This window comes from Coniosporium apollinis (assembly GCF_000281105.1).
Source record: "Coniosporium apollinis CBS 100218 chromosome Unknown supercont1.4, whole genome shotgun sequence".
NCBI lineage: Eukaryota > Fungi > Ascomycota > Dothideomycetes > Coniosporium > Coniosporium apollinis.
In genome coordinates this window covers 583,062-610,454 of record NW_006913266.1, presented here as the reverse complement: position 1 = coordinate 610,454, position 27,393 = coordinate 583,062, and the positions used below count along the sequence as shown (strand labels likewise).

At 56.1% G+C, this 27,393-nt stretch overlaps 9 protein-coding genes across 9 annotated transcripts; 5 read left to right on the top strand and 4 right to left on the bottom strand.

Annotated features, from left to right (window-relative positions):
- Positions 1–568: 568 nt before the first annotated feature.
- W97_01275 (uncharacterized protein) lies at positions 569–2,741 on the bottom strand (the record flags this gene model as incomplete). The annotated part of the gene is made up of 6 exons (XM_007779183.1): positions 569–831; positions 882–1,014; positions 1,069–1,769; positions 1,827–2,248; positions 2,305–2,549; positions 2,598–2,741. The coding sequence occupies 6 exons, from the start codon at positions 2,739–2,741 to the stop codon at positions 569–571; spliced, it is 1,908 nt and encodes a 635-aa protein (XP_007777373.1).
- Positions 2,742–5,363: 2,622 nt separating this feature from the next.
- Positions 5,364–7,195, top strand: W97_01274 (uncharacterized protein; the record flags this gene model as incomplete). The annotated part of the gene is made up of 3 exons (XM_007779182.1): positions 5,364–5,672; positions 5,736–6,515; positions 6,587–7,195. The coding sequence occupies 3 exons, from the start codon at positions 5,364–5,366 to the stop codon at positions 7,193–7,195; spliced, it is 1,698 nt and encodes a 565-aa protein (XP_007777372.1).
- Positions 7,196–7,507: 312 nt separating this feature from the next.
- On the bottom strand, positions 7,508–9,370 carry W97_01273 (uncharacterized protein; the record flags this gene model as incomplete). Its single annotated transcript, XM_007779181.1, has 2 exons — positions 7,508–8,267; positions 8,430–9,370. The coding sequence occupies 2 exons, from the start codon at positions 9,368–9,370 to the stop codon at positions 7,508–7,510; spliced, it is 1,701 nt and encodes a 566-aa protein (XP_007777371.1).
- Positions 9,371–9,537: 167 nt separating this feature from the next.
- On the top strand, positions 9,538–10,649 carry W97_01272 (mitochondrial thiamine pyrophosphate carrier 1; the record flags this gene model as incomplete). The annotated part of the gene is made up of 3 exons (XM_007779180.1): positions 9,538–9,570; positions 9,619–9,671; positions 9,740–10,649. 3 exons carry the CDS (start codon positions 9,538–9,540, stop codon positions 10,647–10,649), a joined length of 996 nt encoding a protein of 331 aa, XP_007777370.1.
- Positions 10,650–11,126: 477 nt separating this feature from the next.
- On the bottom strand, positions 11,127–12,844 carry W97_01271 (uncharacterized protein; the record flags this gene model as incomplete). The annotated part of the gene is made up of 2 exons (XM_007779179.1): positions 11,127–12,572; positions 12,632–12,844. The coding sequence occupies 2 exons, from the start codon at positions 12,842–12,844 to the stop codon at positions 11,127–11,129; spliced, it is 1,659 nt and encodes a 552-aa protein (XP_007777369.1).
- A 690-nt stretch (positions 12,845–13,534) lies between these two features.
- W97_01270 (uncharacterized protein) lies at positions 13,535–14,724 on the top strand (the record flags this gene model as incomplete). The annotated part of the gene is made up of 2 exons (XM_007779178.1): positions 13,535–14,495; positions 14,558–14,724. 2 exons carry the CDS (start codon positions 13,535–13,537, stop codon positions 14,722–14,724), a joined length of 1,128 nt encoding a protein of 375 aa, XP_007777368.1.
- A 318-nt stretch (positions 14,725–15,042) lies between these two features.
- Positions 15,043–16,064, bottom strand: W97_01269 (uncharacterized protein; the record flags this gene model as incomplete). Its single annotated transcript, XM_007779177.1, has 2 exons — positions 15,043–15,809; positions 15,887–16,064. 2 exons carry the CDS (start codon positions 16,062–16,064, stop codon positions 15,043–15,045), a joined length of 945 nt encoding a protein of 314 aa, XP_007777367.1.
- Positions 16,065–16,505: 441 nt separating this feature from the next.
- On the top strand, positions 16,506–19,993 carry W97_01268 (uncharacterized protein; the record flags this gene model as incomplete). Its single annotated transcript, XM_007779176.1, has 3 exons — positions 16,506–18,509; positions 18,559–18,961; positions 19,017–19,993. 3 exons carry the CDS (start codon positions 16,506–16,508, stop codon positions 19,991–19,993), a joined length of 3,384 nt encoding a protein of 1,127 aa, XP_007777366.1.
- Positions 19,994–20,666: 673 nt separating this feature from the next.
- On the top strand, positions 20,667–27,335 carry W97_01267 (uncharacterized protein; the record flags this gene model as incomplete). The annotated part of the gene is made up of 1 exon (XM_007779175.1): positions 20,667–27,335. One exon carries the CDS (start codon positions 20,667–20,669, stop codon positions 27,333–27,335), a length of 6,669 nt encoding a protein of 2,222 aa, XP_007777365.1.
- Positions 27,336–27,393: the final 58 nt, after the last annotated feature.

Below are 27,393 nucleotides of genomic sequence, written 5' to 3'. Positions count from 1 at the left end.
GCTTTGTCAACAAAGAGAACTTTACATTGAATGGGCTTGTTTGAAGCATAGAGACAAAGCGAATGCTGACTGAGCCTTTGTGTCATATCCCACCTGGCTTTGTTCATGTGATCTGGCGAGTTCGAGAGTCACTTCGCGGTTACGAGAGGATTAGAAAGGAAGAGTGGCAGATTTTAGTGTGTGAACTGTCACGAACTTCGAAACGACTTGTATGCGGAAAGAGAATAGAGACTTCGAAACGAGGCCTGGTGGCGTGCTCCGCGCTTCTGAAAGAGCACCTCGCGGCGGTGGAATGCATGGCAGAGAGACTATCTGGCCGAGGAGGAGACTTTCACTGAAGTGGCGGTATGGCAGCATGGAATATCCTCTCGATTTGTAGATCAACCGAAATACTCAGATTATTAAAGAGAAGCTTTCAAGGGTCACCCAGATGCCGTAAACACCCTGACTTGGAGATGTTAATGATAGGATCAAAGCATAGAAAGCAGCCCAGAAGGTTACCCGACCCGCTCCTGCCCACATTCTTTACCGAAGGGTATAAGAGCAGGTACTCTCTTTAGCCACTACGTCACAAGGGTGATGCGTCCAGAATGACCACTGACCAACCAGGCATGATGAAGTGAAGGTTTCCGTCAGCCGACATTATGTCAGAGATTGTGGGCGTGACACTGGTAGTCAGGTTGGTGTTCTGAGCATTCTGATCTCCGGTAAGCATAGTCAAGATGCCACTGCAGGGCTGTGGAAAAGCGACAGAGATATCGTGCGAGGCGCCGCCGTAATTCGACATCTTGATAAGGTAGCCATCGTCTGATTTTGACGCAACCCAGTAAACTACTGTTGGGTTAGTGTGGACTGAGAAGGGTAGATTATGAGGGGCTTACGGGGTCCGAAAGCGCTATCAGCTGTGACGGGCAGAATGGTATGACCGCGGTTGACGGAGAACATCTGCTGCACGTAATAGCTGGTCGACAGAACCAGACCGTCTGGATCATTGTTGAAGGAGATGAGGTTAGGCTGTGGCTGTGTCAGTTATGTCCACTGCTTCCGTATCACGTTGTTGGAACCTACAGTCCACTGGTAATCGTTCAGATGCTGCAGCAGAGGCGCATATGCTGCCATCTTGACTACGTCCGAGTTGCGCTCCATACCAATGGCATAGACGCTCTCGGCAACAGCAGCCTGCATGTTGGGATACTCAAGCCTCTCTCCCGCTGCGTCGTCAATGACAGCGTATTCACCCACGAAGTACGGAAACGCCCTATCAACATTGTCAAATTGAGTGAAGTTGGCGACGAGCTGATCAGGTTCAGCATAAGTGTGGAAGTCCATCCAAATGCCGGCAGGTCTAGGGTCCGGAAGGTTCTCCACCTCAGCGTGGCTGGTGATGATGGTAATGTCCGGGTAAGCGGCATGGATCCTGTCATAGAAGGCCATGAAGCGTTCAGGGTATGTCAGGTTGCCCCCGCCGAGGTTGTCCTCGTTGCCGATCTCCACGAAGGGAAGAGGGAGCGGCTCCGCTTGACCATGTGAAGCGCGCAATGCTCCGTATTCTGTAGTGGTATCTCCAAGGATGTATTCAAGCTCGCGCATGACGTCGTCGATATATGGCTCCAGAGCTGGACCAGTGATCGGAGTGTTTCCGCCTGAGTTCAGGCTGAAGCCGGCCCAAACGACCAAAATAGGCGTCAGATTCATGTCCTGGCACCAGTAAAAGTACTCGAGCAGTCCCAGAGCATCAGTATTGGGATAAGTCCAGTCCCCCTGTCGACCTGCAGTGAAGACTGCGGTCAGTAGCGCCGGTAAGTTCGCCTGGACCGGTTACGTACCTGGACGGTCCTTGAGTGGGCCGATTGTCTCATTCCATTTCCACCGCGTGTTCTCGGATGAGCCTTCCAGGTTGTTCCCGCCCGGGAAGCGCAAGAAAGAGCCCTTAATGGCATCCAACGGCTCTGCAAGGAACGGCTTCAGTCCGTTGTACCTGTTGCGGAATGTTGGCGGATACAGTTGAATGAGATCAAAGCTCAAGGCTCCTCCGGCCACCTTCGCCGCATCAAAGGTGATAATCCAGAGATTGTTGCCGTCTGGGGCTTGGTTGGCGTCGATGGAGGTCTCGATCAGCGAGTATGCAGAGGAATTGCTCCTTACTGAAACGGTCCGCGAGCCATACTCCGTACCGTCGGACGTTCCGACAAGCTTGACTGTGACGTCGCCTTCATACTGGCCTTTCATGTAGAAGGCTGTAGTGTATCTGGTGAACGAACGTCAGTAAAAGTGGTGAGTATAAGGAATCTATCGAGAGACAACCTGGCCTGGTTCACCTGTATGCCCCAGTACCCTTCATTAGAGAAGCCGACTTGTCCAGTGGCACCTTCAGCAACTGAAACTTTCAATGACCTTTGAATAGCCTGTGAGAGTGGATTGTCAGAATCTACGGCCAGAGTCGCGCCACCAACGGCGCTGTAAGCAGTTAATGTTGCGTTCTCTCCTTGGAACCCGTTGTTTCTCAATAATTGGGCGTGGATACCCCCGTCACCCGAGTGGTTGATGTCCTTGTACGTAATCAGTAGCGGGCAATTCATAGTCACTCAACCAAATACCTCAAACATGAAACCATACAGCAGTGGACTGGAGGCATTTCCCTCATTGCTCGAAACAGTGAGAGATAGACCACTGGCGAGGTCACATAGGAAGATGGAAGCCAGGCCGAGAAGAGCAATCACGGTTTGAAGTAAGATAGCCATGAGGATATTGATATGCAGTTGTTGAAGAAGAAGATGGGAGCCAGATAGGAAGCAAACGATTCGACCAGCCCAAGGGCAACGGTTAATGTCGGGTTTGGACCTTTCACCGGCCTTTTGTAGTGTTACTACGGTGACGTCTTACCTTGTAAATAGCAATCAAGCTGAAATTGCAACTAACTTAGGGGTTCATCCATGGGGGGTAACATGATGTGCGGTGTCAGTATTGTAGGCATTAAACACAGCCACTGCGCTCTCCTTCAGCAACAACCATCGTACACAGGCATTAAGTAACGTCGTACGAAGGAGCAGGTGAGCCTTAGGGCATCGTCCGCGTGAGGCCGTTGGCGGTGGTGCATGAAGTTCAATCTCTTTGTTGCGCTGATGTGTCGAGCCCTGCAGAAGCTCCTCCTTCATCCGTGACAATCCTCCAGCATCGTGCATTGTAGGTCGGCGGCCAGTATGCTGCATAGTAGCCGTCACACGATGAAGTCATCCAGCGTTCATCTCGATTGACAGGTGTTTTGCTTCGGCCTGAAGACCAAATTGGTTTATCCATGTAGATCTGCGGAGGGCTGAACCTGACCTTCAGTAAGCAGCCATGTCTGACGGTTGACTGCTGGCATTGGCATAGTGGGTTCTGGCCGGCTCTCGCAACGGTGGGCTGGTCTGTAGATTTGTTTGCTCGGAGTCAAACCTGCTTGTCGGTCTCGTGCCAGTCTGACCTCGCGCCGGAGTTTCTTGACAACAGGGTGAGTAACCGCGAAAGCAACATCTGCTTGTGTTGGCTAGTACAGACAGGCTCGCACACCCAGCGGACAGTCCCCGTTTCTGCTGTCATCTGTTTACCACAGAGACAAATGATGCAAGCGACATGGCCTTCGAATTCAACACTGACTGCGACCCGAACACCGTGGAGCGACGTGTTTACGGTTGTAACGTGCGGCAGCTCCGGTAATGGTGAAAACCTTCGATCGGCTGATGGGAACAAGCCTTCGGGAGCCTCCGCCATGAGAGGTGCCATGCAATGTGCCATCCCGGGCCTTGCGGAGAGATGCAGCCACGCATTATGCGCATATCCGCGGCACGAAAGGCTCCGGCTGCTCGACTGCCAACAACCGTTCTGGGTACGTTTATGCTCACTGTAGCAAGCTTCCCGTAAGCAAGCTTCCCAGGCACGCGAGTGACAGAAATCGCCGGACTCGTAAACTACCGGACTTACAACTCACTCCTAAATCACCGAAATCTATCAGATTCACCATGTCTCTGAAGATGGTTACTCTAGCCATCCTACCTCCAGGTATAGCTTGCATATATTTATGTGGCAGCATACCATAAAGGATTACGCCTATTCATTATCTCCTTAAGCCGACTGAAGACCTATCTGTTTTTCGGAGTCCGGCAATTTCTGTCATCCAGGTGCCAGGCAATCTGGGTGAGTGGTTGGCGGCTGGAAAGTGAGCCGTCCTGTGAACGTGACCCCTGGACAACCTCACCGGCACCCTTGCTTGGGCCAACACACCAAAGACAGTCCATGATACCTGCTCCCCCCTTCAACGATATCCAAATACAGCTTCGCAAGGTGCCTTTGACGCTCCAGTACACGATGAGATTATCTCTGTAGAGGAAGTCAATCTCCTTGGTGAAGCCATAGTTGATCTAGTAGGAGACGAGCGAAGCTGGTGTGTGTTTGCACAAATAGTCACGGATCCGACAATATAGTGGTACTGTCCAGTCTCGCATCCTAGGACGAGACTTTCATACGCTTGGTGCTATATCTTGAAGTATTTTGTGTTTTGTCTGTTTATATCTTTATGAAAATTGTTAATTTGACTGACAAGTCGACATGATGTAGACCGACAACGAGAAAGATTTGGTGACAGATGGCGACACATGAAATGTCTGGTCTTGCCTTGGCTATATCCACAATGGACCTTAGAGCACGTATGAGACCGTTAGCCACACAGACCATGTGGTTGTATATACGCAATCGAGTTCGCAGATGGTAATAGGTTATCGATCTGCGCAAACGATGTAGATGCAATCGAACCTACTTTACTTGATCGTGCAGTACGAGCAGCTTTCGTTCAGTATCAGACATGCCGTGCTAGGGCGCCAGCCTTCTGAATATGAAACACTGGCGGCATGCAGCAGGTTTCCTCTTGGAACTCGTGTTAAGAATAGGGAGTGGAGAGATCTTTCAGGGCCGAGGAATTGTGAACTGGTATTGCAGACGCTCGACGCACAGTAGGCGTGCATGGCCATCGAGCCGTTGATGGCGATGTTGAGCTGCCCGCCCGCCGTGACTCGAAGCCCCTTGCAGCAAGCGGCCGTTTTCTGGGGAGACGACGCGAACCGCGGAGTATCAACACACAGGCCATCACGCCTGCCCACCTTCAATTCACAGCAACCCACCTACCTGTTTCAGGAAATGAGTGTTTGACTTGGCGGACGACTCTTCTCCGCAGCTGCTTTCCTCTGTTGCTGTGAATCTGCGCAATACAAACACTACAATCGCGTCTGAAGCCCGAACTGGATTGTTTACACAACCCGTAATCGCACAACTCCAGCGCCGCCAACTCTACAACGCCCATTACGCTTGAAAACACATTAAACGACGCCACAATGTCGCTACAGGCCAAATACGAGCAGTTCCTGAACAGTTCCAGCACGTCGGCGCTGACAGACACTGCATCGATCAACTACATCACAACACTTACGACGATAAACGGTGCCGTGCCAATCTCGAAGCACCTTTCAGCACAGGCGAAACAGGTCAAGAAAACGCGAGAGAAGGTGTTGAGTGCATTGGAGAGCGCCGACAGCTTATGTCTCGATGTGGAGACTACTCTAGAATTCTTGACTGGTGGAGGGGCTTTTCTTCCCGGCCTCGACGACAACTTTCTGTCTGACCGAACGGCCACTTTTCCAGTGGTAAGGAACATCTCTCGCGTGGTCTCTACCGTGACGGTGTAAGCTTACTGACTGCAATATCAGGTGCACATTGTGAAGTTCGACGCAGACGAGAGGATTCGTCAAATCAGGCTCTATTGGGACCAAGGCTCACTGCTCAAACAAGTTGACGTAATTGGCGCTCGCGCTCGCAACTGGCCTATACGCGACGGCAAGGACCAGGCACGTCTCATTGAGTCCAGCGCTTCGTCTACAGGCGGACCAGCCTCGGCCGCGTCTGGACGTCCCAAAACGAGTTCCCAGGCCCAAAATGGAGCCACTAGCTCCGGCAGACCTCACTCCAACAGCAACATCAGCGCTACCGGCGATCCTCACGCCAGCCTCTCGCTCTCTCAATCTCACCCGATTAGCCGAGAGAACAGCTTTCCCAGCACCATTGCGCCCCGTGCCTCGGCCAAACCTCCACCACGCGAATACGGCGAGCTCTTCGCTGGCGAAGAGACTGCTCAGTCTCCCAGCTCTGCCTTGCTTAGCCCGTCACCCACCAAATCCGCCCACGGCGTCAAGGCCAAAGGCGGCGCAGGCAAAAACTTCCAGCCCAACCGGCTCTTCGACGAGAACGAGCCGGGCACACCGACGAAGTCGCCGGAGAAGCTCAAGAAGGCGGATCCGAACAAGTACAAGCACTTCGAGTTTAGCTATGCAGCGGACACGACGACCAAGTCCAAGTCTGAGGCCAAGGGCGGCACGAGAGGAAACAAGCATGAGTCAAATTGGGGTTTCGAGAGTTTCGTCACGCCCGAGAAGGCCCCCGCTAAGACTACTGGACGAGAAGTGAGCCACTTTGGGTGGTCCGACGACGAGGTAAGCGCCCGAGAACTGCCCATCGATCGCTCTTGAGCCACTTCAATTACACCTTCTGACTCGGAAATCAGGGCGAGAAGTCACCGGTTCACCGCCCGATAGTGCACGCCGCCCGTCCATCTGCCGAATCCCGCCACTTCGAATTCACCGACGACGGCACGCCCAAGGCTGACAGACCTGCCCCTTCCAAGGCTGGTAACCTCTCCAACAAGGGCATGGACCTATACCAAGACCACGTGATCGGCAATGAGGACTCCGCTGCACCAGGCAGTAAGAACGGCAACCAGCAGCTCAAAGACGTCACAACGGACAGGAACAACGAGAACCGCCGCAAGAACTTCGACAGCCAGTTTGAAATGACGGACGACTCGCCATCCCTGCCCAGCGACAAGAAAGCCGATGGGGCGGAGAACGGCCAGAAGATCAGGATCGCAGGTAACGGTATGGGCGCCCGCAAGAACCTCGAGAGCCACTGGGGTCTCTTCGAGCAAGGCCCGGATCCAGCGGCGAACAGAGGCATCAAGACCGCCAATGATGGGATGGGTGGACGGAAGGGGAGTGGCAGGACTTGGGGCTTTGGCGATGACAGCGATGAGGAGGCGGGAAAGTTCGAAGGCTTCCAGGGCCATGGGAGGAAGCGGGCGCCTGCGCAGCCGCAGAAGGACTTTTGGGACTTCTAGATGAGGAACTGGTGAGTTTGGGCGTCATGACTTGTGTTAACGGGCACGGTGGTGGAGTGATGGTACTTGTAAGCTGGCTTTGCTTGCTTGCGGTCTGAGTGCATGGGCTTGCATCTTCGGTTGGGGTTCTCTTTCCGCTTTGATGTTTTGCCATCCGACCTCGGGCTTGGGGTCCGGTATGCTCACGCTAGATATCCCGTGTAACATTTCTTACGCTAGTTGGAAGACACTGTATGCGCTGAACAACGGCTCTGCATCTTGCGTCCAACCAGGGTCAAACCCGTCTGCGAGCATGGTCCGACAGACAGCAGTCTACGGAAGATGAATGCGCCTGATAGGGGAAGAAACCTCAACTTTCTTCATCCTGACCGTCCGGCCCTCTGCGGCCCCCTCCGCCCCCTCCCCGCCTCTGTCAACCCCTCTTCTCTCAAAATGCCTCATCCTAATCTCCTCTCTCCAAGCGTTCGCAGATATCTTCCCCTTCGCCGTCTTCCTTACCACGCCCTCAGGCCTAAAATTCTCCCCCAACACTCTCAGTTTCGAGAAAAAGACATCGTCGTCCACATACGCGCCCTTGAGCCAGCGCTCCCCCCTATCCGCCTCGAAGGCCCGCCGCGCATGCAGCACGCGCCGGTTGTCGAAGATGACGCACTCGCCTTCGTTGAGGCGGTGCTCGAAGATGCTGGTCTCGGCTTCGACATGCTTTTGGAGGGCGGAGGCGGCGGCGAGATATTGCCTCAACGGGCTCTGCTGCTCGCCTGGGGACGCTTCAGCAGCGGGAGTAGCGTAGATGCCGGAGCTCAGCGGGGCCTGAAAAGGTGGACTCCAGTTCACGCGGCGGATGGTACCGCTCTCGTTGAGCTCGACCGTCGGACGCGTCGATCGGTAGTGGTGCCCGTCGTTGTGGTAGTGGTAGTGTACGGGGTAGGTCGTGAGGGTCTCGAAGAGGTCGGGAGAGCTGTGCTGTAGGGCTGTGGCGGCGGCGAAGGAGTCGGAGAACATGGAGGCGCCGCCGGGGGCGCGGGCGCGGAGGGAGTGTAGGAGTTGGAGGTGGGGCGGGTTGGTCATGTAACTGGAGATTGAAGTGAGCAGGGGTTGATGGCAATGGGCGCAGTCGGGATAATGAGGGCAAAGTGGGCAATGGTTTTGGACAGTACGGAGACGAGCAGACATGCAGAGGACTGATGCGCGGAAGACAGTGATATGAAGCAAAGTTGTATTGAAGACTACGCACAGAAGATCCATATGCATGCCCAGAAACTGATGCGTATACGCAATATTCTTCGCATCAGGCTTGCTCTTAACGTCCCACGTGCGGCCATAGAACGAGTCTCTAAGCGTCCCTATTCTGCTTATAATGCGCTCGACAGCTTTCTCCGAATTCGGGCAGTCCTTCAAGAAAACCAGACCGTACTTGTTCAGCTGGTCCAACGTTCTGTAGAGTACGACATCACTCCTCATGTAGTCGCTGTATAGGACGAACCGGTTCTCTTCTGCCATCTTGTCGCGGTTCCATGTAGTGCGTCCCTCGACGCCGGGAGAGTATAGTGCCTCATCAGGGGAAGTGCGCGCAGGGTTCTCCAACAAGGATATTGGTATCGTGGATGTATGGTCCGCAGGGTATCCGGGAATGTCATTCGCCCATTGGATCTGTGGACTACCATTCTCCCCGAGTAAACATTGCGTCGGGGTGATATTCGATGGGATATCGGAGGTCTGGAAGAGCTTCTGACTCGTGGATGGATCCACACAGAGAGGACACTGGCAGCTATCCCGTAGATAGACGTGGTCGAACAGCTTTGCCTCGGAGTCGACCTGGATGGCCGTGGCCGTCGGAAGGTCTAGTTCTTCTAGGGTTGTGTCGCGGACCCAGCTAACAATGGGGGCCGTTGCGCCTTCGGGGGCTTCTGAAACATTGGTAGAAGTCCTCTGCTGAGAACGATAGTCCTGCTCGAGCGGAACTCCTTGTGTAGCTTCTACCGGTGTGAAGTCATTGTGATTATATGCCCCGGTAACATCAGGATCTGCCACCCGGATTCCACGCTCTTGCTGCCGGGTGCTGCTGAGGACGCTGAAGGGCCGCGGCCTGCTCCATCTGCTCCTTCCTATCCGAACGACCCTCGCACTTCTGCACACAAGGGTCAGCGGCGACCTCAGAGTACCATGTAGAGACATTGTATGGTGTCTGAAGTCAACCGCTGGAACGACAGACGTTGTCCCGCACTGTCAAACGAAGCTCCACACCACCGCAACCTCGGCCAAAACAATCCGTAAACCCACAGCACCACTTCCTCCCACTCATTGGCCCATCCGCACGCCGTGCTCGCTGAGGAGCAGGACGTATGTCTGGAGCTGCCCAACAGCTCAAAGATGAGGTATACCACCATCACACGTTCATAGAACCACAAGCTCACCACCCACAGGGCACCCAACGACAAGTCGTAGCAGCGGGGGCTATAGCAGGACTCGTATCACGGTACCATAACCCACACTTCCCCCCTCCTCCCTCCAGCACACCTCCCCCCAGCTAACCCCATACCCCAGATTCTGCATCGCCCCGCTAGACGTCATAAAAATCCGGCTCCAGCTCCAAACGCACTCCCTCTCGGACCCCCTTGCGCACGCCCTCGCCAACGGCAGCCCGATCTACAGCGGCACCCTCCACACCCTCAAACACATCCTGCGCACCGAAGGCCTGACCGGCCTCTGGAAAGGCAACGTCCCCGCCGAGCTGCTCTACCTCGCGTACGGCAGCGTGCAGTTCAGCACCTACCGCCTGACATCGCGGTACCTCTCCACGGTGCCCCTTTTCCGGCGCTCTCACCCGCATCCCAGGACGCAGAAGGAGACGCGGGATGCAGCCATCAGCTTCGTGGCCGGCGCCTTCGCCGGCACCGTCGCGACCACCGCGACCTACCCGCTCGACCTGCTGCGCACGCGCTTCGCCGCCCAGGGCTCCGAGCGCGTGTACGCCTCGCTGGCCGCCTCGATCCGCGAGATCACGCGGCATGAGGGGCTGCCTGGCTTCTTCCGCGGGCTGGGCGCAGGCGTCACGGGCATCGTGCCCTACATGGGCCTCTTCTTCGCCGTCTACGAAACGCTCAAGCTCCCCCTCTCCGAGCTGTCCCTCCCCTTTGGGAGCTCCGACGCCGTGGCCGGCACCGTCGCGAGCGTGACGGCCAAGACGGTCGTGTATCCGCTTGATACGGTTAGGAAGCGGCTGCAGGTGCAGGGCCCGACGAGGGGAAGGTATGTGCATCGGAATATTCCAGAGTTCAGGGGCGTGCTGGGGACTATCAAGGCGGTGTTGGCGAGGGAGGGGATGAGGGGCTTGTATAGAGGTTTGGGGGTCAGTTTAATCAAGGCGGCGCCGGCGAGTGCGGTTACTATGTGGACGTATGAGAGGGCTATGGGGGTTATGCTTGCGTGGAACGAGGACGGTGAAGAGCTGTGATGAAGAGCTGGCGAATTGGACTGCCCGGTGACGAGGTAGACGCAGCTACCCTGACTTCTTGTGGAACAACTCCGGATGAGGTCAGGATTGGTTACCCAACCAAGTATATCTGTGGGATTGTTCGGTTCTTTAGAGACGAATGGCTTTGGCGGCCAGTGACCACTACCTCTATGCACGTGGTTAAGACAACATTATGGGTGTTAGATCACGATAGGAGCAGAGGATAATTGGATCGCATATCGCAGACGAGATTTCCGTTTCAGTAATCGATTGATTGACCATCAAGCAAACCTAGCTGATCCAAACTGACACGCTCGTGATGCAACTTCAAAGGGAAACACTATCGACAGAACCAGCAGAGAGATGCAATTACGAGACGACAGATCGGAGCCCACGTGGAAACGGCCCAACATGTATACACTAGAACTAGACTCATGACGCATCATCCAGCACCTTTTCGACATGCCAACTTCTCCATTACTCGTCCTCTGGGAACGCCACCGACGGAGCCAGCTTCACCAGCATCCTCAGATCCTTCTCCATGACCTCCCTGCCCTCTGGCGTGTGCCACACGAGATGCGGCGCCTTGTTAACAACATCCCAGCTAACAAGGTTGTCTGTGATGTGCGTCAAGTCGCGCTGCTTCCTCTCCCACTCGCTGTCCTTGCGGACCTCGATACCAGAGCTGACGATAACGAGAGGCGTGTCACGGCTCTGGATGTTGCGTGCCGAGGCGACCTCGTTCTTCGACAGGCTATCTGCAACCAAGTTCTCCTGCAGCTGCGCCTTGATGAACTTGCCACCTTGGTAGGCGCTGCGGCCGTAGACGCGGTCCTCCCTCGTCCTGCCTTCGAAGATTGCTCCGAAAATGCGCTGCAGCCCGAGGGGCGAGATGATGCCGTAGCCCCAAAGGACGAAGCCACGGGCTGGGCTGCCAATGCGGTGCAGGAGGTCCTCGTGGAGGGGGTCGACCATCATGATGCCGACGACGTCGCGCAGATGTCTGCTCGAGAAGATGCGGCTCACGATGCTGCCATAGCCGGCGGAGACGAGGATCCAGGGGCCTTCCTCACCGGCACGAGCAAGGGCCTCGGAGAGAGCGTCAGCGGACATGCCGGCGCTGTGCGGCGAGGGTGCGTTGTCGGACCAGGCGTATCCTGGGCGATCCCAGTAGCAGTAGCGCGTGATCGTGTCGTTCTTCCAGGACGAGTAGGCCCAATGCTCGAAGTCGTACTCGGACGGGTTCTCGCCGGACTCGAGAAGGACGGTGGGGTCCCGCTGTTCGCCAGTGTAGGTGACGTTGCCCACGCAAGCGAGGTGGACTTGGTACTTGTCCCCATCCACGAAGATGCGCTCGCCCTCGTATGGAAGGGTGGCATCACGCCAACGTAGAACTAGGGTGGCAGTCATGAGGACGACGATGGCAATGAAGACAATGAGGAAGACTTGGTCCGTGAGGATAGCCAGCCACTGCTTGAGTGTCCGGCGGGTCTCAGGACGTCCGGTCAGACGCTCCTCTTCCTGTCGCTTCCCCCACTCGACAACGCGGTCGGTCATGACACACCAGAAGGCCATGAGGGCGGCCCAGACAACCGACGCGATGCCGATCCAGCCCTCTTCCATCCGGATGCGTCCAACAAGGAGGATTATGATCATGTCGACCAGAAGAAATCCGGCAATGATGAGTTGCGAGATCCGCATCGCCTTTGACGGCGCGGAGAAGAAGATGAGGGCAACGAGCAGGTTGCCGGCCGTCAGAGTGGTGTAGGAGAAGTCGAAGAAACCCGATCCGCGAGCGTGCATCATCGGCGGGGAGACGAAGATGGCCACCAGTAGCAGCACCCACCAGAGAAAGGTGATGATCAGGAAGAGAATGGTCAGGTATCGGAGGAACCGCACAGTCCATAGATTGTATGGTGAGACCTGTGATGCATGTCAGCGGATAGTAAACCGACGAAGCTGTAGTACGGGTTGGCACTCACAGCTGGGTCATCAGGGTCCAGGTAGCCATCGCTGTTCGGCGGTGGAGGCCTTCGGGGCAGCAGCCGAGTACGCTCATCGGGATCACGACGAGAGCCAGATGCTGGTCGTTGACTCTGGCTTTGGCTTTGGCCCTCTTCGCCCTCTCGGGGCGTGACTGAGCCGCTGCCGTTAGGATTGTTGTCGTCTTTCGACGATCCCCAGAGAGAAACCATCTTGGCGAAGTCTCTAAAGACTAGGCTAGGAGAGGGGGTGGAGGTGAGGAGAAGGCGTCGACGGTCAAGCTTCCTTCAGGGAAGACAATGGCCCAGTACGACGGAGCTTTGTGACAGCTCGACGAACGCCGCGAGAGAAGGATGGATAGATGGAGGAGAGAAGAAGTTTGTGCAATGGGAGAGGTGAAGGGGAGCACGACGGGCGGAGGCGGCAGCGAACGGTGTCGTCGAATGGGCGAGCAGGAGAGCATGGGGGGAAGCTCTAGCTCCAGACGTCATCCCATATTCTGGATCGTGAGCGCCAGCATCCCGGCTCAGCCAGATCGCCCGCAGGCCTGTGCTCCACCACTCCGCGCGCCACCAACTGCAACATCAGTCTTCTTATCAACGGCTCCATGTAGACAGAGAAGCTGTACAGCAACGCTCGTCTGGAAAACCAGAGAGATTCCTCCCGCTCTTTACTTTAGCATTGGGCTGAAGGTGTCGCTCGCCATGCGAGTGTCATCATCGTGAGGGCCTTCGCCACACCCCGGTGCCATCTCCGCCCAGCCAAGTAGCGGCGGATTGACTGGCAAGGATGCCCCTCCATCCCTGCGATTGCACGCGCCACACACCTGCAGCACTATCGACCAACCCCAACTCCACCCGGCCCAGATATCTAGGCAGCTGTCCACCTGAGACCTTCACGAGATGAGCGATTTAGTAAGATCCTTCGCCAAAGCCAAGCTGTCCAGCCTGCCGCCAGAGCCTCCTCTGCCTGAAGAGCAAGACCGCGAGGATGATTCCTCCTCAGCCTCCAGCGTGTCGTCCACAGGCACTGTGCGGCCGTCCTCCAGCCATAAGGCTGCGCCTCCCACCCACTGGAGCGACTACTTCGCCCAGGAGCTGTATCTCGAGAGGCAGTCCGATCACGGCCGAGCAAAATTCCACGTCTATCTAACCCCGCCAGCAACGCCGAAAGCACCGCTCATCGTTGCACACCATGGCGCCGGATCCTCCGGTCTCTCGTTCTCGCTGTTCGCTCGTGAGCTGCGAAAACTCATGCCTGAAGCTGGTGTCATGTCCGTCGACGCACGTGAGCACGGCTCATCCGTCGTCTGGGATCCATCCGGTGAGGTTGACAAGGACCTCTCCATCACCACCCTCAGTCAAGACCTCGTAGACGTTATCCGGATGACGGCAGAGAAGTCAGGCTGGCCTGGCCTCCCGCAGCTCCTGCTCGTAGGCCACAGCCTAGGCGGAGCGGTCGTCACAGAGACCGCGAAGACGGGTCTGCTGGGCGGCAAACTGATCGGGTATGCCGTCCTCGACGTTGTCGAAGGCTCCGCTATGGAGGCGCTCAAGAGCATGCAACTATACTTGTCGAGCAGACCGTCGGCTTTTCCTAGCTTGGACTCTGCGATCGACTGGCATATACGATCACGCACGATACGGAACTTGGACTCTGCGCGGGCGTCTGTACCCTCGCTGTTGCTGCAGACCCCCGCTGGCTCGTGGATCTGGCGGACCAACCTGTCAAAGACAGAGGCTTACTGGTCTAACTGGTTCGACGGGATGAGCTCGAAGTTCCTCTCAGCCAGGGGCGCGAAGCTGTTACTGCTTGCCGGCACTGATCGGCTGGATAAGGAGCTCATGATCGGACAGATGCAAGGTAAGGGAATGCTGAAAGCTTGAATGTAACTACCCGAGTTGATCCCTAACGGTTATGTACAGGCAAATTCCAGTTGCAAGTCTTCCCCGCTGCTGGCCACTTCGTCCAGGAGGACCTGCCAGAGAAGACCGCGGAAGTCATCGTAGAGTTCCTCAGGCGAAACGATCGCAGCACGCTTGTGCTGCCGCCGAAGGTGTCTGATCTGTTGAAGCAAGGCAAGAAAGTGTGAAGCGTTACTTCATCTATTCTGCTCTCGCAACAGATCCCTCAAGGCATCTTCCGCTTGGGACCGCAGCCCGCAAGGTACACGGCGTCAGTCATCGCCCTTGATCTGGTCTCCATCCAGCAACACACGTAGAGCGGCACACCTGTGGCTTCGAAAAGCCAGTGCAGCGGGCTTAAGCTCGTCTCGCCAAACCTGTATGCTCACTTCAAGGGACCCCACCACGCAGCGCTCGCAAAGGCTGACTCTTTTAGAAGGAAGCGCGTCGATTCAGGCTGTTCATGTCTCGTCGAGGAAGCTGGACACCGGCGCGGCTGCAACACTCTAAACAGCGTCTGCATCTGCGCCGAAGGTGTTGGTCTTGTGTTTCCGTTTCCTTTTCTTCTTGGTAGCTTCTTCGGTAGCCGTAGCGTCTATCGTTGGGGTTGGTGCGGCAGTAATAACCGTAGGCGGAGCGCTCTCGTTAGCCGGCCTCTTGGCTCCTGCCCCATCTTGCTCCACTCTCCTCTTGGGCTTCTTGACACTCAATGGATTCGGCCCCTTGGGACCCTTCCTCCGCTTCTTCGCCGCCGGAGCCGCTTGCGCGTCGCCCACCGCCATGACATCATGTCCATCTTCATGCTCCGCTCCCGCATCCGCACCCACCTCTATCTCATCACCCTCACCATGCTCCTCATCCTCCCTCTTCCTCTTCTCTACCCTCCCCGCCAACGCCCCTCCCTCCCTCCGTCCCTTCAACCCCGCCCTGAACTTCCCCCTCTCCTCCCTCTCCCTCAGCCCCGCCGACGCCTCAGACATGGGCTCCATGATCATGACACTCCTCTTAATATAGACCAGGGGCACGCCCGGGATGCGCTGCATGGCGGCGCGCACGGCCTGGTCCTGGGACGCGACGACGTAGCGGTGCTTGTTCGTGCCGCTGCTCTTAGGATCGACGACCGAAGACAGGCACTCGAGCGTAGTCAAGGGTTCAGGGAGTTCGTGGTGGTTGCAGCGGCGCATTTCGCACTGCCGGGCGAGAGCCACAAGGCCCGGGTCCTTGGAAGCGTCGGCGGCGGCACGGAGGTGGCGGATGGAGCAGTATGTTATCACTGCCGTGCCATCAGCATATACTTCTGAAACCGTGAAGAGGTTTGGATTGGGGGAGAGGGCCGGAGAAGAGACGTACTGGGCTTCACCTTGCCCTGCAGCGTGCGCTCCAGGCCGCCCAGCAGGTCCATCTTGAAGCGCGCGGCGTCCTGGATCATCTCGGCGTCTACGAGGACTTGGTAGGGGACGCGGAAGTTGAAGGTGAGGGCGTATTGGTGCATCAGCTTGCGGTATTGCTTCGCGCGTTTGCCGCGCATCTTAGCGGAGGGGAGGCCGGTGTGGCCTTACGGAAAGGAGTGAGGTGGGATTAGATGGGAGGAATTGCTTAGTGTTGATGATGTGGTTCTTGAGCCGAACGGCGTCGCTGAGAGAATCGTTCGGTGGGGTGCGTGATACAGGGTTTTGCAGTTGCGGCTCTCTTCATCCAAAAATTCCATCTGGAGGCTGAGATTAAGCTCGTGGACCGTGCCACCCCGGTCCAACGTCCGGAATGCCCACGCGAACATCCGCCTCTCAGAGTCGGTTTCGGAGCCGCTGATCGAGGGACCGTTTCTTTGTCCCTTTACGTCCGAATGCCATTGTGCCATTGTAAATATACACGGCTACCTGAACCGGCAGGCTTGAGGGCAGTACACTAAGGGCTCATATGGAGTTCTCATAGCAACTGTGGTGTCAATCTGGACGACGACATATACAACATGTCAGACAATGGGCACTCTCTAAGTCCTCCTACCGAACAGGCTGCAAGAGGTACTGCAAACGCCAACCCGGAACAAGCTGTGCCCACCGCTGCAAGCCAGAATGAGAGAGATGTCACACAGCCCGAGCTCGACGACTTTGGATTACCAATTGCGAAGACACGGAGACCGACACTCGAAGAGGAGGACTCAGAGAGCGACAGTGATGCGGTCGAATACCACGAAGCCCCTTCGCGGGGAGAACCCGCTGCGATTGAGCCAGAGGTGTCTAAGAAGAACGAGCTCACCGGCCCTGCCCAGCCGAGCGAAGCCGCTGAAGATCCCAAGCACCCAGAAGTGGCAGCCGAACATTCCACTACCGATGCCACAACCGACGGTCCTGCACCTGTAATACCAGCGCGACACTCAAGCAAGCACGGCCGCAACACGTCAAGCACCCACAACGCCCTCTTCGCCGATGTATCCGACAAGCCACACGGTGCAGCAGCCTCAGAATGGTCCCACCAGCAGCTTGCGCCGCAAGCGGAGAAGGATATACCAGAGACGGAAGAGGAACAGTGGCAGGTGATGCCCGCCTATGCGCCATACGACATTTACGATGACAACAACAAGCTTGTCGCAAAGGAAGCGGCGGAGTCGGACAACGAGCAGGTAGCCTACGGCAATCTCGGTGGAGCCGGAAGGGGATACACCAGGGTACAGCTGGATGAGGATGCGCAGTCGGCAACGAGCATGGACGATAACACGGCGTACTTGTTCAAAGAGAGCGGGAACCATCTCGTGGATGAAGACGATGATGCACGCGATCCACTGTCACAGATGCAGACTACCAAGAATCTGCTTACTGAAGGGCAGCGGATAGCTTATGTTGGCGTTGTGAGACTGGCCATGATACAGATGGTAAAGGATCTGGAAAGTTTGGAGAAGACCAAGGGCGCGAAGAAAGAGATAGAACTGGGTGTTGAGTCCATGAAGATGTGGAGCCAAAAGATGATGGTCCGACTATACAGCCACATGGAAGTTGATTCAGCAGAGCAGATCATGATTGAGCAGCTGGCCGAGCACGACATCAGACCTGAGGACCTGACCCCTCAATTAATGCAGAACTCTCGAGTAAGGAACCCTAATGCGGAGGAACCTCTTTCTGGAAGACCCTCCATCTCTTCGCCACAACCAGGCGCAAGCACCGAGAAGCTGGCGAGCTGCCCAGCAACTCCGAACCTTGCTGAGACGCCTCCGCCACCCTACGCAGACCATGAAGGGGACGACCTCCCCGAGGTCCGCACGCCCTCACAGCTCCCCGACACTCAGAACATTGACATCGACCTCCGCTGGACCATCCTATGTGATCTGTTCCTCGTTCTGATCGCAGATTCAGTCTATGACTCCCGCTCACGACAGCTCCTCGAGCGCGTAGGCGCTTCCCTGAGCGTGCCATGGCTCGAGATCTGCCGCTTCGAGAAGCGTGTCATCGACGCCCTGGAGATGCAGGAAGCAGCCAGCAAAGAAAACTGGAACGAGGAAGAGCACATGCAAAACCGCAAGAGGATGGCGCGGAACAGACGGCTGGTCATGATGGGCTTGGCAACCGTGGGCGGTAGTCTTGTCATTGGACTGTCGGCTGGGCTTCTTGCGCCGGTTATCGGTGCCGGTCTTGCTGCGGGCTTCACTACTATCGGCGTGGCGGGTACGGGTGGTTTTCTGGCTGGCGCGGGTGGTGCGGCGCTTGTCACGACCACGGGAGTGCTTGCTGGAGGTACCATTGCCGTCAGAGCTTCTGATAGGCGGACAGGGGCCGTGAAAACCTTCGAGTATAGCCCATTGCACAATAACAAGAGAGTAAACCTCATCGTCACAGTTGCTGGGTGGATGAACGGCAAGGTCGACGACGTGCGGCTACCGTACAGTACTGTAGATCCTATAATGGGCGACATCTACTCTGTCCTGTGGGAACCGGAGATGTTACGGAGTATGGGAGCTACAATCAACATTCTTGCTACGGAGGTAGGATGACCATGGATTGTAGCATGAACCGACTGCTAACGGCACCCAGGCTCTCACTCAAGGCTTGCAACAGGTGCTTGGCAGCACTATTCTCACCGCCCTCATGGCAGCTATCACACTCCCCGTCGTCCTCACAAAGCTCTCCTACCTCATCGACAACCCATGGAACGTATCACTAGCACGAGCAGACATGGCCGGTCTCATCCTCGCCGACTCTCTCATCGACCGCAACCTGGGTGTCCGACCCGTCACTCTAGTCGGTTTCTCGCTCGGCTCCCGCGTCATCTTCGCGTGTCTACGCGAGCTGGCTGCCCGTGGTGCATACGGCCTGGTGCAGAACGCGTATCTCTTTGGCTCGCCTATCGTTGCGAAGAAGGATGAGTATCTCCGCATCAAGAGTGTGGTGCCGGGACGGTTCGTCAACGGGTATGCCACCAACGACTGGATTTTGGGTAAGTTTTGGAGAGCCAAGCATTTCCCAACGACATGGACTGATCTCGACTGTAGGCTACCTCTTCCGCGCCACCGGCGGCGGCATAATGCGGGTCGCAGGCCTCGCCCCCGTCGAGGTTCAAGGCATCGAAAACGTAAACGTCACGGATCTCGTCAACGGGCACATGGCGTACAGAGCAGCGATGCCACGCCTGCTGCGCGAAGTGGGCTGGGTGGTCGAGAGCGACGAGTTTGCCGAAATCGAGGACCCGGATCCGGATAACCACGAGAAGAGGCAGAGAGAGCTGATCAACGAGATCGAGGAAGCGAGGAAGGCGCTGGAAAAGAAGCCGGAGAAGAAGAGATTTGGCCTGTTCAAGAGCAAGAAGGCTGAGAAGAAGGAATGGGAGACGTATGATGAGAGGGCGAAGACAGGGCCGGATGCGGGGGTCAAGGATGGGGTGGACGGGAAGGATGCAGCCGTCTTGTTCGACGTCGATGCGATCAGGAGAGAAGCCGCTGAGTTTGCTGCGGAAGGGATACAGATCAAGGAGATTAAATCCACGCTACCGCCGATGAGAATCGACGTAAGCCCTGCCGCACGGCCGTCCCTCCCGCTACGAGAAACAAAAAGCTTCGACGATAGCAGCAAAGCGCTCGGACAAGAGTCGAATGCAAGCAACCTGTCGCTGCCCGTCGCGCCGAACGGTCACACCACAGTTCCACCCACAAAGCCGCTGCCAGCCAATGGCTACGACGACTACGACGAACTCAACGATGGCGACAACAACATCTCCATGACTTTCGACACATCCTATCAGCAGTCCCCGTTAGCATCCCACTCGCGCTCACCCGTCGCATCCAGCACAACGTCACCAACTCCGCAGCAAGACTCCTGGACATCACCCTCATTGCCGGACAGCAGACCGCCGCTGCGATCAGCGACTACGATGCCCGCCAGCACTTTTGATATGAACCCGGAGCATAATGCTTGGGCGGACGACGATGATGAGTTTGGGCGGGAGAAGGAGATCAAGATGACATTTGCCTGAGTGGCCATGCGTTTCGAGGAGGAATGGTGCTTTACGTTCGTGTTTCTCTATTGCTGCGGTTTAGCGAGCATGTTTTGGTGTTGGACTAGTGAGAGGCGTATTTCTTGGGTTGGTGTCTTGGGTATCTTTAGGGGGCACTTGCGCGTGTTCCTTATGGAACTTGGTTTAGTGGGTATCGGAGGAAGCGCGTTGGACGGGTCCCGGAATCGAATGGCTAGAGTAAAGCTTGCTGTGGAGGGGGTTGGTTATTCGAGAGGAATCTGTTTATAAGGCCCATGAAATGGGATATGGGCACTAGGGGCATCATCGCTACGGCTAGGCACCCGGCTGCAGCATGCCTTTCATTCAGCGGCAGTCTGTTCATTTTTAACCATTCGCAAGTGCAATGCACTGGGAAGACCACGTGACCAAACTGTCCTTATGCCTGCGGCTCCAATGCCAAGACCTTCTCACCACTAGCGTGATGCGGCTCTTGTAAGCTGCCTTACCGGGTACCATATTTTCTCTGGAGTCGCTGCATCGCCGCCTACAACCTCTAACCCCCACCAAACGGCCGACCCATCCTATTGTCGCGCCGCCCAGACCTCTACGCGATATACTCCGAGTCGGTCACCCCACGTCCAACATCCCTTAGTATCTGGACAGAAGGCGGGAGCGCGACACTCTCTTCAGAATGGCGGATCAAAAGAAGGAGAACAACCTCGCGCAGTTCAAGTATGCGGCCATGTCCAACCTGGTCCTCCAGGCGGACCGCAGGTTCGTCACTCGCCGTGGCGACGAGAACACCGGAGACCCAGAGTCACTCGCCGGCCGCCTCAGCATTCGAGACATGGGCTCGCGAACGGCGAGGGAAGCTGCGCCGGTGCACAAGAAAGGTACGGGACCTGCGGGTGTGGTGCGCGGCAGCATACGGGAGGGCGAGGATGTGTTGGAGCGAGAGCAGAAGAAGAGGAAGAGGGGCGAGCCGGCGCAGATGAGGGGCGTGGGCATCCTGTCGCAGGATTTGGACATTGCGGGGCTCAGCTATCGCCCGAGGACGCCGGCCACGAGGGCGACGTACGACTTGATCATCACAATCGTGGGCAGGAGTCTGGGAGACGTGCCGGCGTCGGTCACCCTAAGCGCGGCGGATATGATCCTGGAGTACCTTAAGAACGACGACATGAAGGACTATGACAAAAAGAAGGAGATTGATGATATTCTGGGGACGACCATGGGCTCGAAGGAGTATAACGAGCTGGTTAATCTCGGGAAGAAGATCACCGACTATAACGCCCAGGACGACGATGAGGCGACGGACGGTGCGGACGGTGCGGCAAACGACGCCGAACTTGACGAACGGCAAGGCGTCGCTGTTGTCTTCGACGACGAAGATGATGAGGATGAAGGGCAGACTCGTGAAGTCATCGACGAGGGTGAAACCTCTGATGAGGACGCAGACGAGTTTGCCGATCGCAACGGCGCCGAAGAAGCTGCTGCCGCTGGCGGTGCAGCTGATGTCGAAGCAGATGGCGCCTCGCCGGACGAGGACGGTGGGATGGTCATCGACTCTGGTCAAACGAACCGGGACTCCAAGTCAAAAGCTGAGGACAAAGTTGTACCGGCTTACGAGATTGATGCCTACTGGCTGCAGAGGCAAATTGGACAAGTCTACGAAGATGCCCATACACAACAGGAAAAGACGCGAGATGCGCTGCAAATCATGTCTGGCGAGTCGGAGGATGGTGAAGAGAAGGCATTGCGCGAGATCGAGAACGATCTCATGGATTTATTCGACTACGAACATCACGAGCTAGTCGAGAAGCTGGTGTTGAACAAGGACAAGATTGTCTGGGTCACCAGATGGCGACAGGCTGCGGAAGACCAAGCTGCTAGGGCGGCCGTCGAGCGTGAGATGATTGCATCAGGTCATCGAAGTATTCTTACCGAGCTACGCACTAGGGAAACCGTGGAGGATGGCTCTGGAGCAGCTCCTAGTAAAAAGATGAAGCTGGATCTCATGGACATAGACGTGCCATCGGCAGCCAAAGATACAGACATGGCCGATGGAGCGAAAGAGGGAGGATTGGTTGGTGGTCTGCAGCCAAAGCGGCTCATCAACTTGGAGAACCTCGTATTCGATCAAGGCAACCATCTCATGACGAACCCTAACGTCAAATTACCACAAGGCTCGACGAAACGCACGTTCAAGGGTTACGAAGAGATCCACGTCCCAGCTCCGAAACCAAGACGAGATGCGAACGACCCTAGGAACATGCCCACCTCTGAGCTGCCCGACTGGGCCAGACCAGGCTTTGGCACGTCGAAAGAGCTCAATCGGATCCAAACAAGATGTTTTCCGACTGCGTTCAACGACGACGGGAACATGCTCATCTGCGCCCCCACTGGCTCCGGTAAGACTAACGTTGCGATGCTGGCCATGCTTCGCGAGATTGGCAAGCACCGTAACCCGGAGACTGGAGAGATCAACCTTGATGAGTTCAAGATCATCTACATCGCTCCGCTCAAGGCCCTGGTGCAAGAACAGGTTGGCAATTTTGGAAAGCGGCTTGAACCCTACGGAATTCGTGTGTCTGAACTTACCGGTGACCGTCAGCTCACGAAGCAACAAATCGCTGATACCCAGATCATTGTCACAACGCCTGAGAAGTGGGACGTCATCACCCGCAAAGCCACCGATACAAGCTATACCAATCTCGTGCGTCTCATCTGCATCGACGAGATCCATCTGCTCCACGACGACCGCGGCCCCGTGCTCGAGAGCATAGTCAGCCGCACCATCCGTCGTATGGAGCAGACTGGGGATGCAGTCCGCTTGGTTGGTCTGAGCGCTACCTTACCCAACTACCGCGATGTTGCAAGCTTCCTTCGTGTGGATCCTCTCAAAGGGTTGTTCCATTTCGATGGTTCTTACAGGCCTTGCCCGCTCAGGCAGGAGTTCATTGGCGTCACTGAGAAGAAGGCAATCAAGCAGCTCAGAACTATGAACGATGTCTGCTACACCAAGGTGCTTGAGCAGGTTGGCGAGAACAGGAACCAGATGCTCATCTTCGTCCACTCGCGGAAGGAGACTGCGAAGACCGCGAAGTACATTAGGGACAAGGCCCTCGAGTTGGAGACCATCGGTCAGATTCTTCGGACTGACGCTGCTAGCCGAGAAATCTTGAGGACGGAAGCCGAGGGCGTTACAAATGCGGACCTCAAGGACCTGATGCCTTACGGGTTCGGTATCCATCACGCAGGAATGAGCCGCGCAGATCGCACTTCAGTCGAGGACCTCTTCGCTGACGGTTCTTTGCAAGTATTGGTTTGCACCGCAACTCTAGCCTGGGGCGTCAATCTTCCTGCCCACACCGTCATCATCAAGGGAACGCAGATATACTCGCCGGAAAAGGGTAGCTGGGTGGAACTGAGCCCTCAGGATGTGCTGCAGATGCTTGGCCGTGCCGGTCGACCACAGTACGACACTTTCGGTGAAGGCATCATCATCACTACTCAGAGCGAAATGCAGTACTACCTGTCCCTCATGAACCAGCAGCTTCCGATCGAGTCCCAGTTCATAAGTAAGTTGGCAGACAATCTGAATGCTGAAGTGGTCCTTGGCAATGTCCGGTCGAGAGATGAGGGTGTTGAGTGGCTTGGTTACACGTACCTCTTCGTGCGAATGCTTAGGTCGCCCGGCCTGTACAGCGTTGGTGCAGAATACGAGGACGACGAGGCTCTCGAGCAGAAGCGGGTCGATCTGATTCACTCCGCCGCAGTTGTGCTTGAGAAGTCGAATCTCGTCAAGTACGACAAGCGATCAGGGAAGCTTCAGCATACCGAACTTGGGAGAGTCGCCTCGCACTATTACATCACCCACAACTCGATGCTTACATACAACCTGCATATTCAGCCATCTATCTCTACCATCGAACTCTTCCGTGTTTTTGCGCTCAGCGACGAGTTCAAGTACATCCCGGTTCGACAGGATGAGAAGCTCGAGCTCGCAAAGCTGCTTGGCCGGGTGCCTATACCGGTCAAGGAGAGTATCGACGAACCTCATGCGAAGATCAATGTGCTCTTGCAAGCTTACATCTCGCGTCTCAAACTAGAAGGCCTGGCACTCATGGCTGATCTTGTCTATGTGACTCAATCAGCCGGTCGTATCCTCAGAGCAATCTTCGAGATCGCACTGAAGAAGGGATGGGCGTCAGTTGCAAAGACTGCTCTAGATCTCTGTAAGATGGCCGAAAAGCGAATGTGGCCTACCATGAGCCCACTGCGGCAGTTCCCCTCGTGTCCTCGAGACATTATTGCTAAAGCGGAGCGGATCGACGTCCCGTGGTCAAGCTACTTTGATCTCGACCCGCCACGGATGGGCGAACTTTTGGGCATTCCAAAAGCCGGAAAGACTGTTTGCGCGCTGGTGCAGAAGTTCCCTCGCCTTGAACTCCAAGCGCAGGTTCAGCCCATGACACGCTCTATGCTTCGTGTTGAACTCACAATCACGCCCAACTTCGAGTGGGATGAAGCGTTGCATGGTGGTGCTGAAGGCTTCTGGATCCTGGTTGAGGACTGCGATGGCGAAGACATCCTGTTCCATGACCAGTTCCTTCTACGTCGCGACTATGCGCAGTCGGAGATGAATGAGCACTTGGTCGAGTTCACCGTGCCGATTACTGAACCTATGCCACCTCATTACTTCATCACAGTCATCTCCGACCGATGGATGCATGCCGAGACCAAGCTCGCGGTCTCCTTCCAGAAGCTCGTACTACCGGAGAAGTTTCCTCCTCACACCGCACTACTCGAGCTGCAGCCTCTTCCAGTCGCAGCGCTGAAGCGGCAAGACTACCAGGCACTTTACGAAAACTTTGGGCGGTTCAACAAGATCCAAACCCAGGTCTTTAACTCTCTCTTCGCCTCGGACGACAACGTCTTTGTTGGCGCAGCCACAGGTAGCGGCAAGACTGTCTGTGCGGAGTTTGCGCTGTTACGGCACTGGGCGAAGTCTGACAACGGTCGCGCAGTCTACATTGCGCCTTTCCAAGAACTGGTCGACGCCCGCTTCAGGGACTGGCAAGAACGCTTCGCAAAGGTCGCCGGCGGCAAGCAAGTGGTCAAGCTTACTGGCGAGTCCACAACAGACCTGCGGCGACTTGAGATGGGTGATCTTATCTTGGCTACTCCGACCCAGTGGGACAGCATCTCTCGGCAGTGGCAGCGGCGAAAGAACGTACAGAGCGTCAAGCTGTTCATTGCAGATGATCTCCACATGCTCGGTGGCTCGGGCGGCTATACGTACGAGGTCATTGTGTCTCGCATGCATGCCATGACGCTTCAGCTGGAGTCTTCCATGCGCATTGTTGGCCTCAGTGTCTCGTTATCAAATGCCCGCGACATTGGCGAGTGGATTGGAGCCAGCAAGCATACGATTTTCAACTTCAGCCCTCATGTGCGAGCTGTGCCTCTCGAACTCCACATCCAGTCCTACACGATCCCGCACTTCCCCTCTCTTATGCTCGCTATGGCCAAGCCGGCGTACCAGGCTGTCCTGCAGCTGTCACCCGACAAGCCAGCGATGATATTCGTACCAAGCCGAAAGCAAGTGCGCCAGACAGCCTTCGATCTACTTGCAGCCTGCACCGCCGACAACGACGAGGACCGCTTCCTGAACGTTGATATCAACGAGATCGCTTCGGTCCTTGAAAGGATCAATGAGCGAGCACTCGCCGAGTCCATGTCTCACGGTATTGGTTACTTTCACGAGGCTCTCAGTCCGTTCGACAAGAAGGCTGTTGAGCACTTTTTCCGCGTGGGCGCCATCCAGGTCTTGCTCGTTTCGAGAGACTCCTGCTGGGAAATTAATGTCAACGCCCACCTTGTCGTTGTCATGAACACTCAATTCTTCGAAGGTCGTGAGCATCGCTATATCGATTATCCAATCAGTGAGGTGCTCCAGATGTTCGGCAAATCCGGTCGACCTGGCACGGACAAGACAAGCAAGGGTGTCCTCATGGTACCGCAAGTCAAGCGGGAATACTACAAGAAGTTTCTGAACGAGGCGCTACCTATGGAGAGTCACCTCCAGGCTAACCTCCACGATGCGTTCGTTGCTGAGATCAGCTCGAAAACCATCGAGTCAACCCAGGATGCTGTCGATTGGTCCACTTATACGTACTTCTACCGTCGACTGCTCGCCAATCCAAGCTACTACGGACTTACCGATACCTCACATGAGGGCCTCAGCACACATCTGTCAGAGCTTGTCGAAACAACACTCAAGGATCTCGAGCAAGCTAAGATTATCGAGCTTGATGAAGAGGACGATTCCATCACGCCGCTAAACCCAGCCATGATCGCAGCATACTACAACATCTCCTTCATCACCATGCAGACGTTCCTCCTCTCGCTAACCGGCCGCACCAAGCTCAAGGGCATCCTCGAAATCGTCACCTCCGCCACCGAGTTCGAGAACATTCAAATCCGGCGGCACGAAGACCACGTACTGCGTCGGATCTACGACCGCCTGCCCGTTAAGATGGCGGAGCCTAGCTACGAATCCCCGCACTTCAAGGCGTTCGTCCTGCTACAGGCCCACTTCTCGCGGATGCAGCTGCCCATAGACCTCTCCAAAGACCAAGAAGCCATCCTGCGTAAAGTGCTCAACCTCCTCAGCGCCTGCGTCGACGTCCTCTCCTCCGAAGGCCACCTCAACGCCATGAGCGCCATGGAGATGTCGCAGATGGTGGTACAGGCGATGTGGGACCGCGACAGCCCTCTGAAGCAGATCCCGCACTTCGACAACGAGGTCGTCAAGGCGGCCAACGACGCCGGCATCACCGATGTCTTTGAGTTCATGGAGGCGATGGATCCGGAGGAGAACCCGAACTACAACGCGCTGATCAAGAAGCTGGGGCTTAGCAACAAGCAGCTCGCCGACGCGGCCAAGTTCACGAACGATGCGTATCCGAATCTCGAGCTGGCGTTTGAGCTCGAGGACCCCGATGAGGTCACCGCGGGCGCGCCGGCGTACATCAATATCACGGTCGAGCGCGAGGTCGACGAGGACAAGGAGCCGAACACCGAGGTGCACGCGCCGTTCTACCCGGGTACCAAGACGGAGAACTGGTGGCTTGTTGTCGGCGAGGAGGAGACGAAGAACCTGCTGGCGATTAAGAGGGTTACGATTGGGAAGAGTCTGAAGACGAGGCTGGAGTATGTGGTTCCGACGCCGGGGAAGCATAGTTTGACGCTGTACTTGATGAGTGATAGCTACATTGGGGTGGATCAGGCGCCGACGTTTGAGGTCACGGCTGCGGAGGGTATGGATGAGGATGAGGAGGATGGAGAGGAGTGATTACAGGTGTAGAGACGGCCGTGTGGTAACTAAGCGATGGGCGTTGGGCGTCTATGCA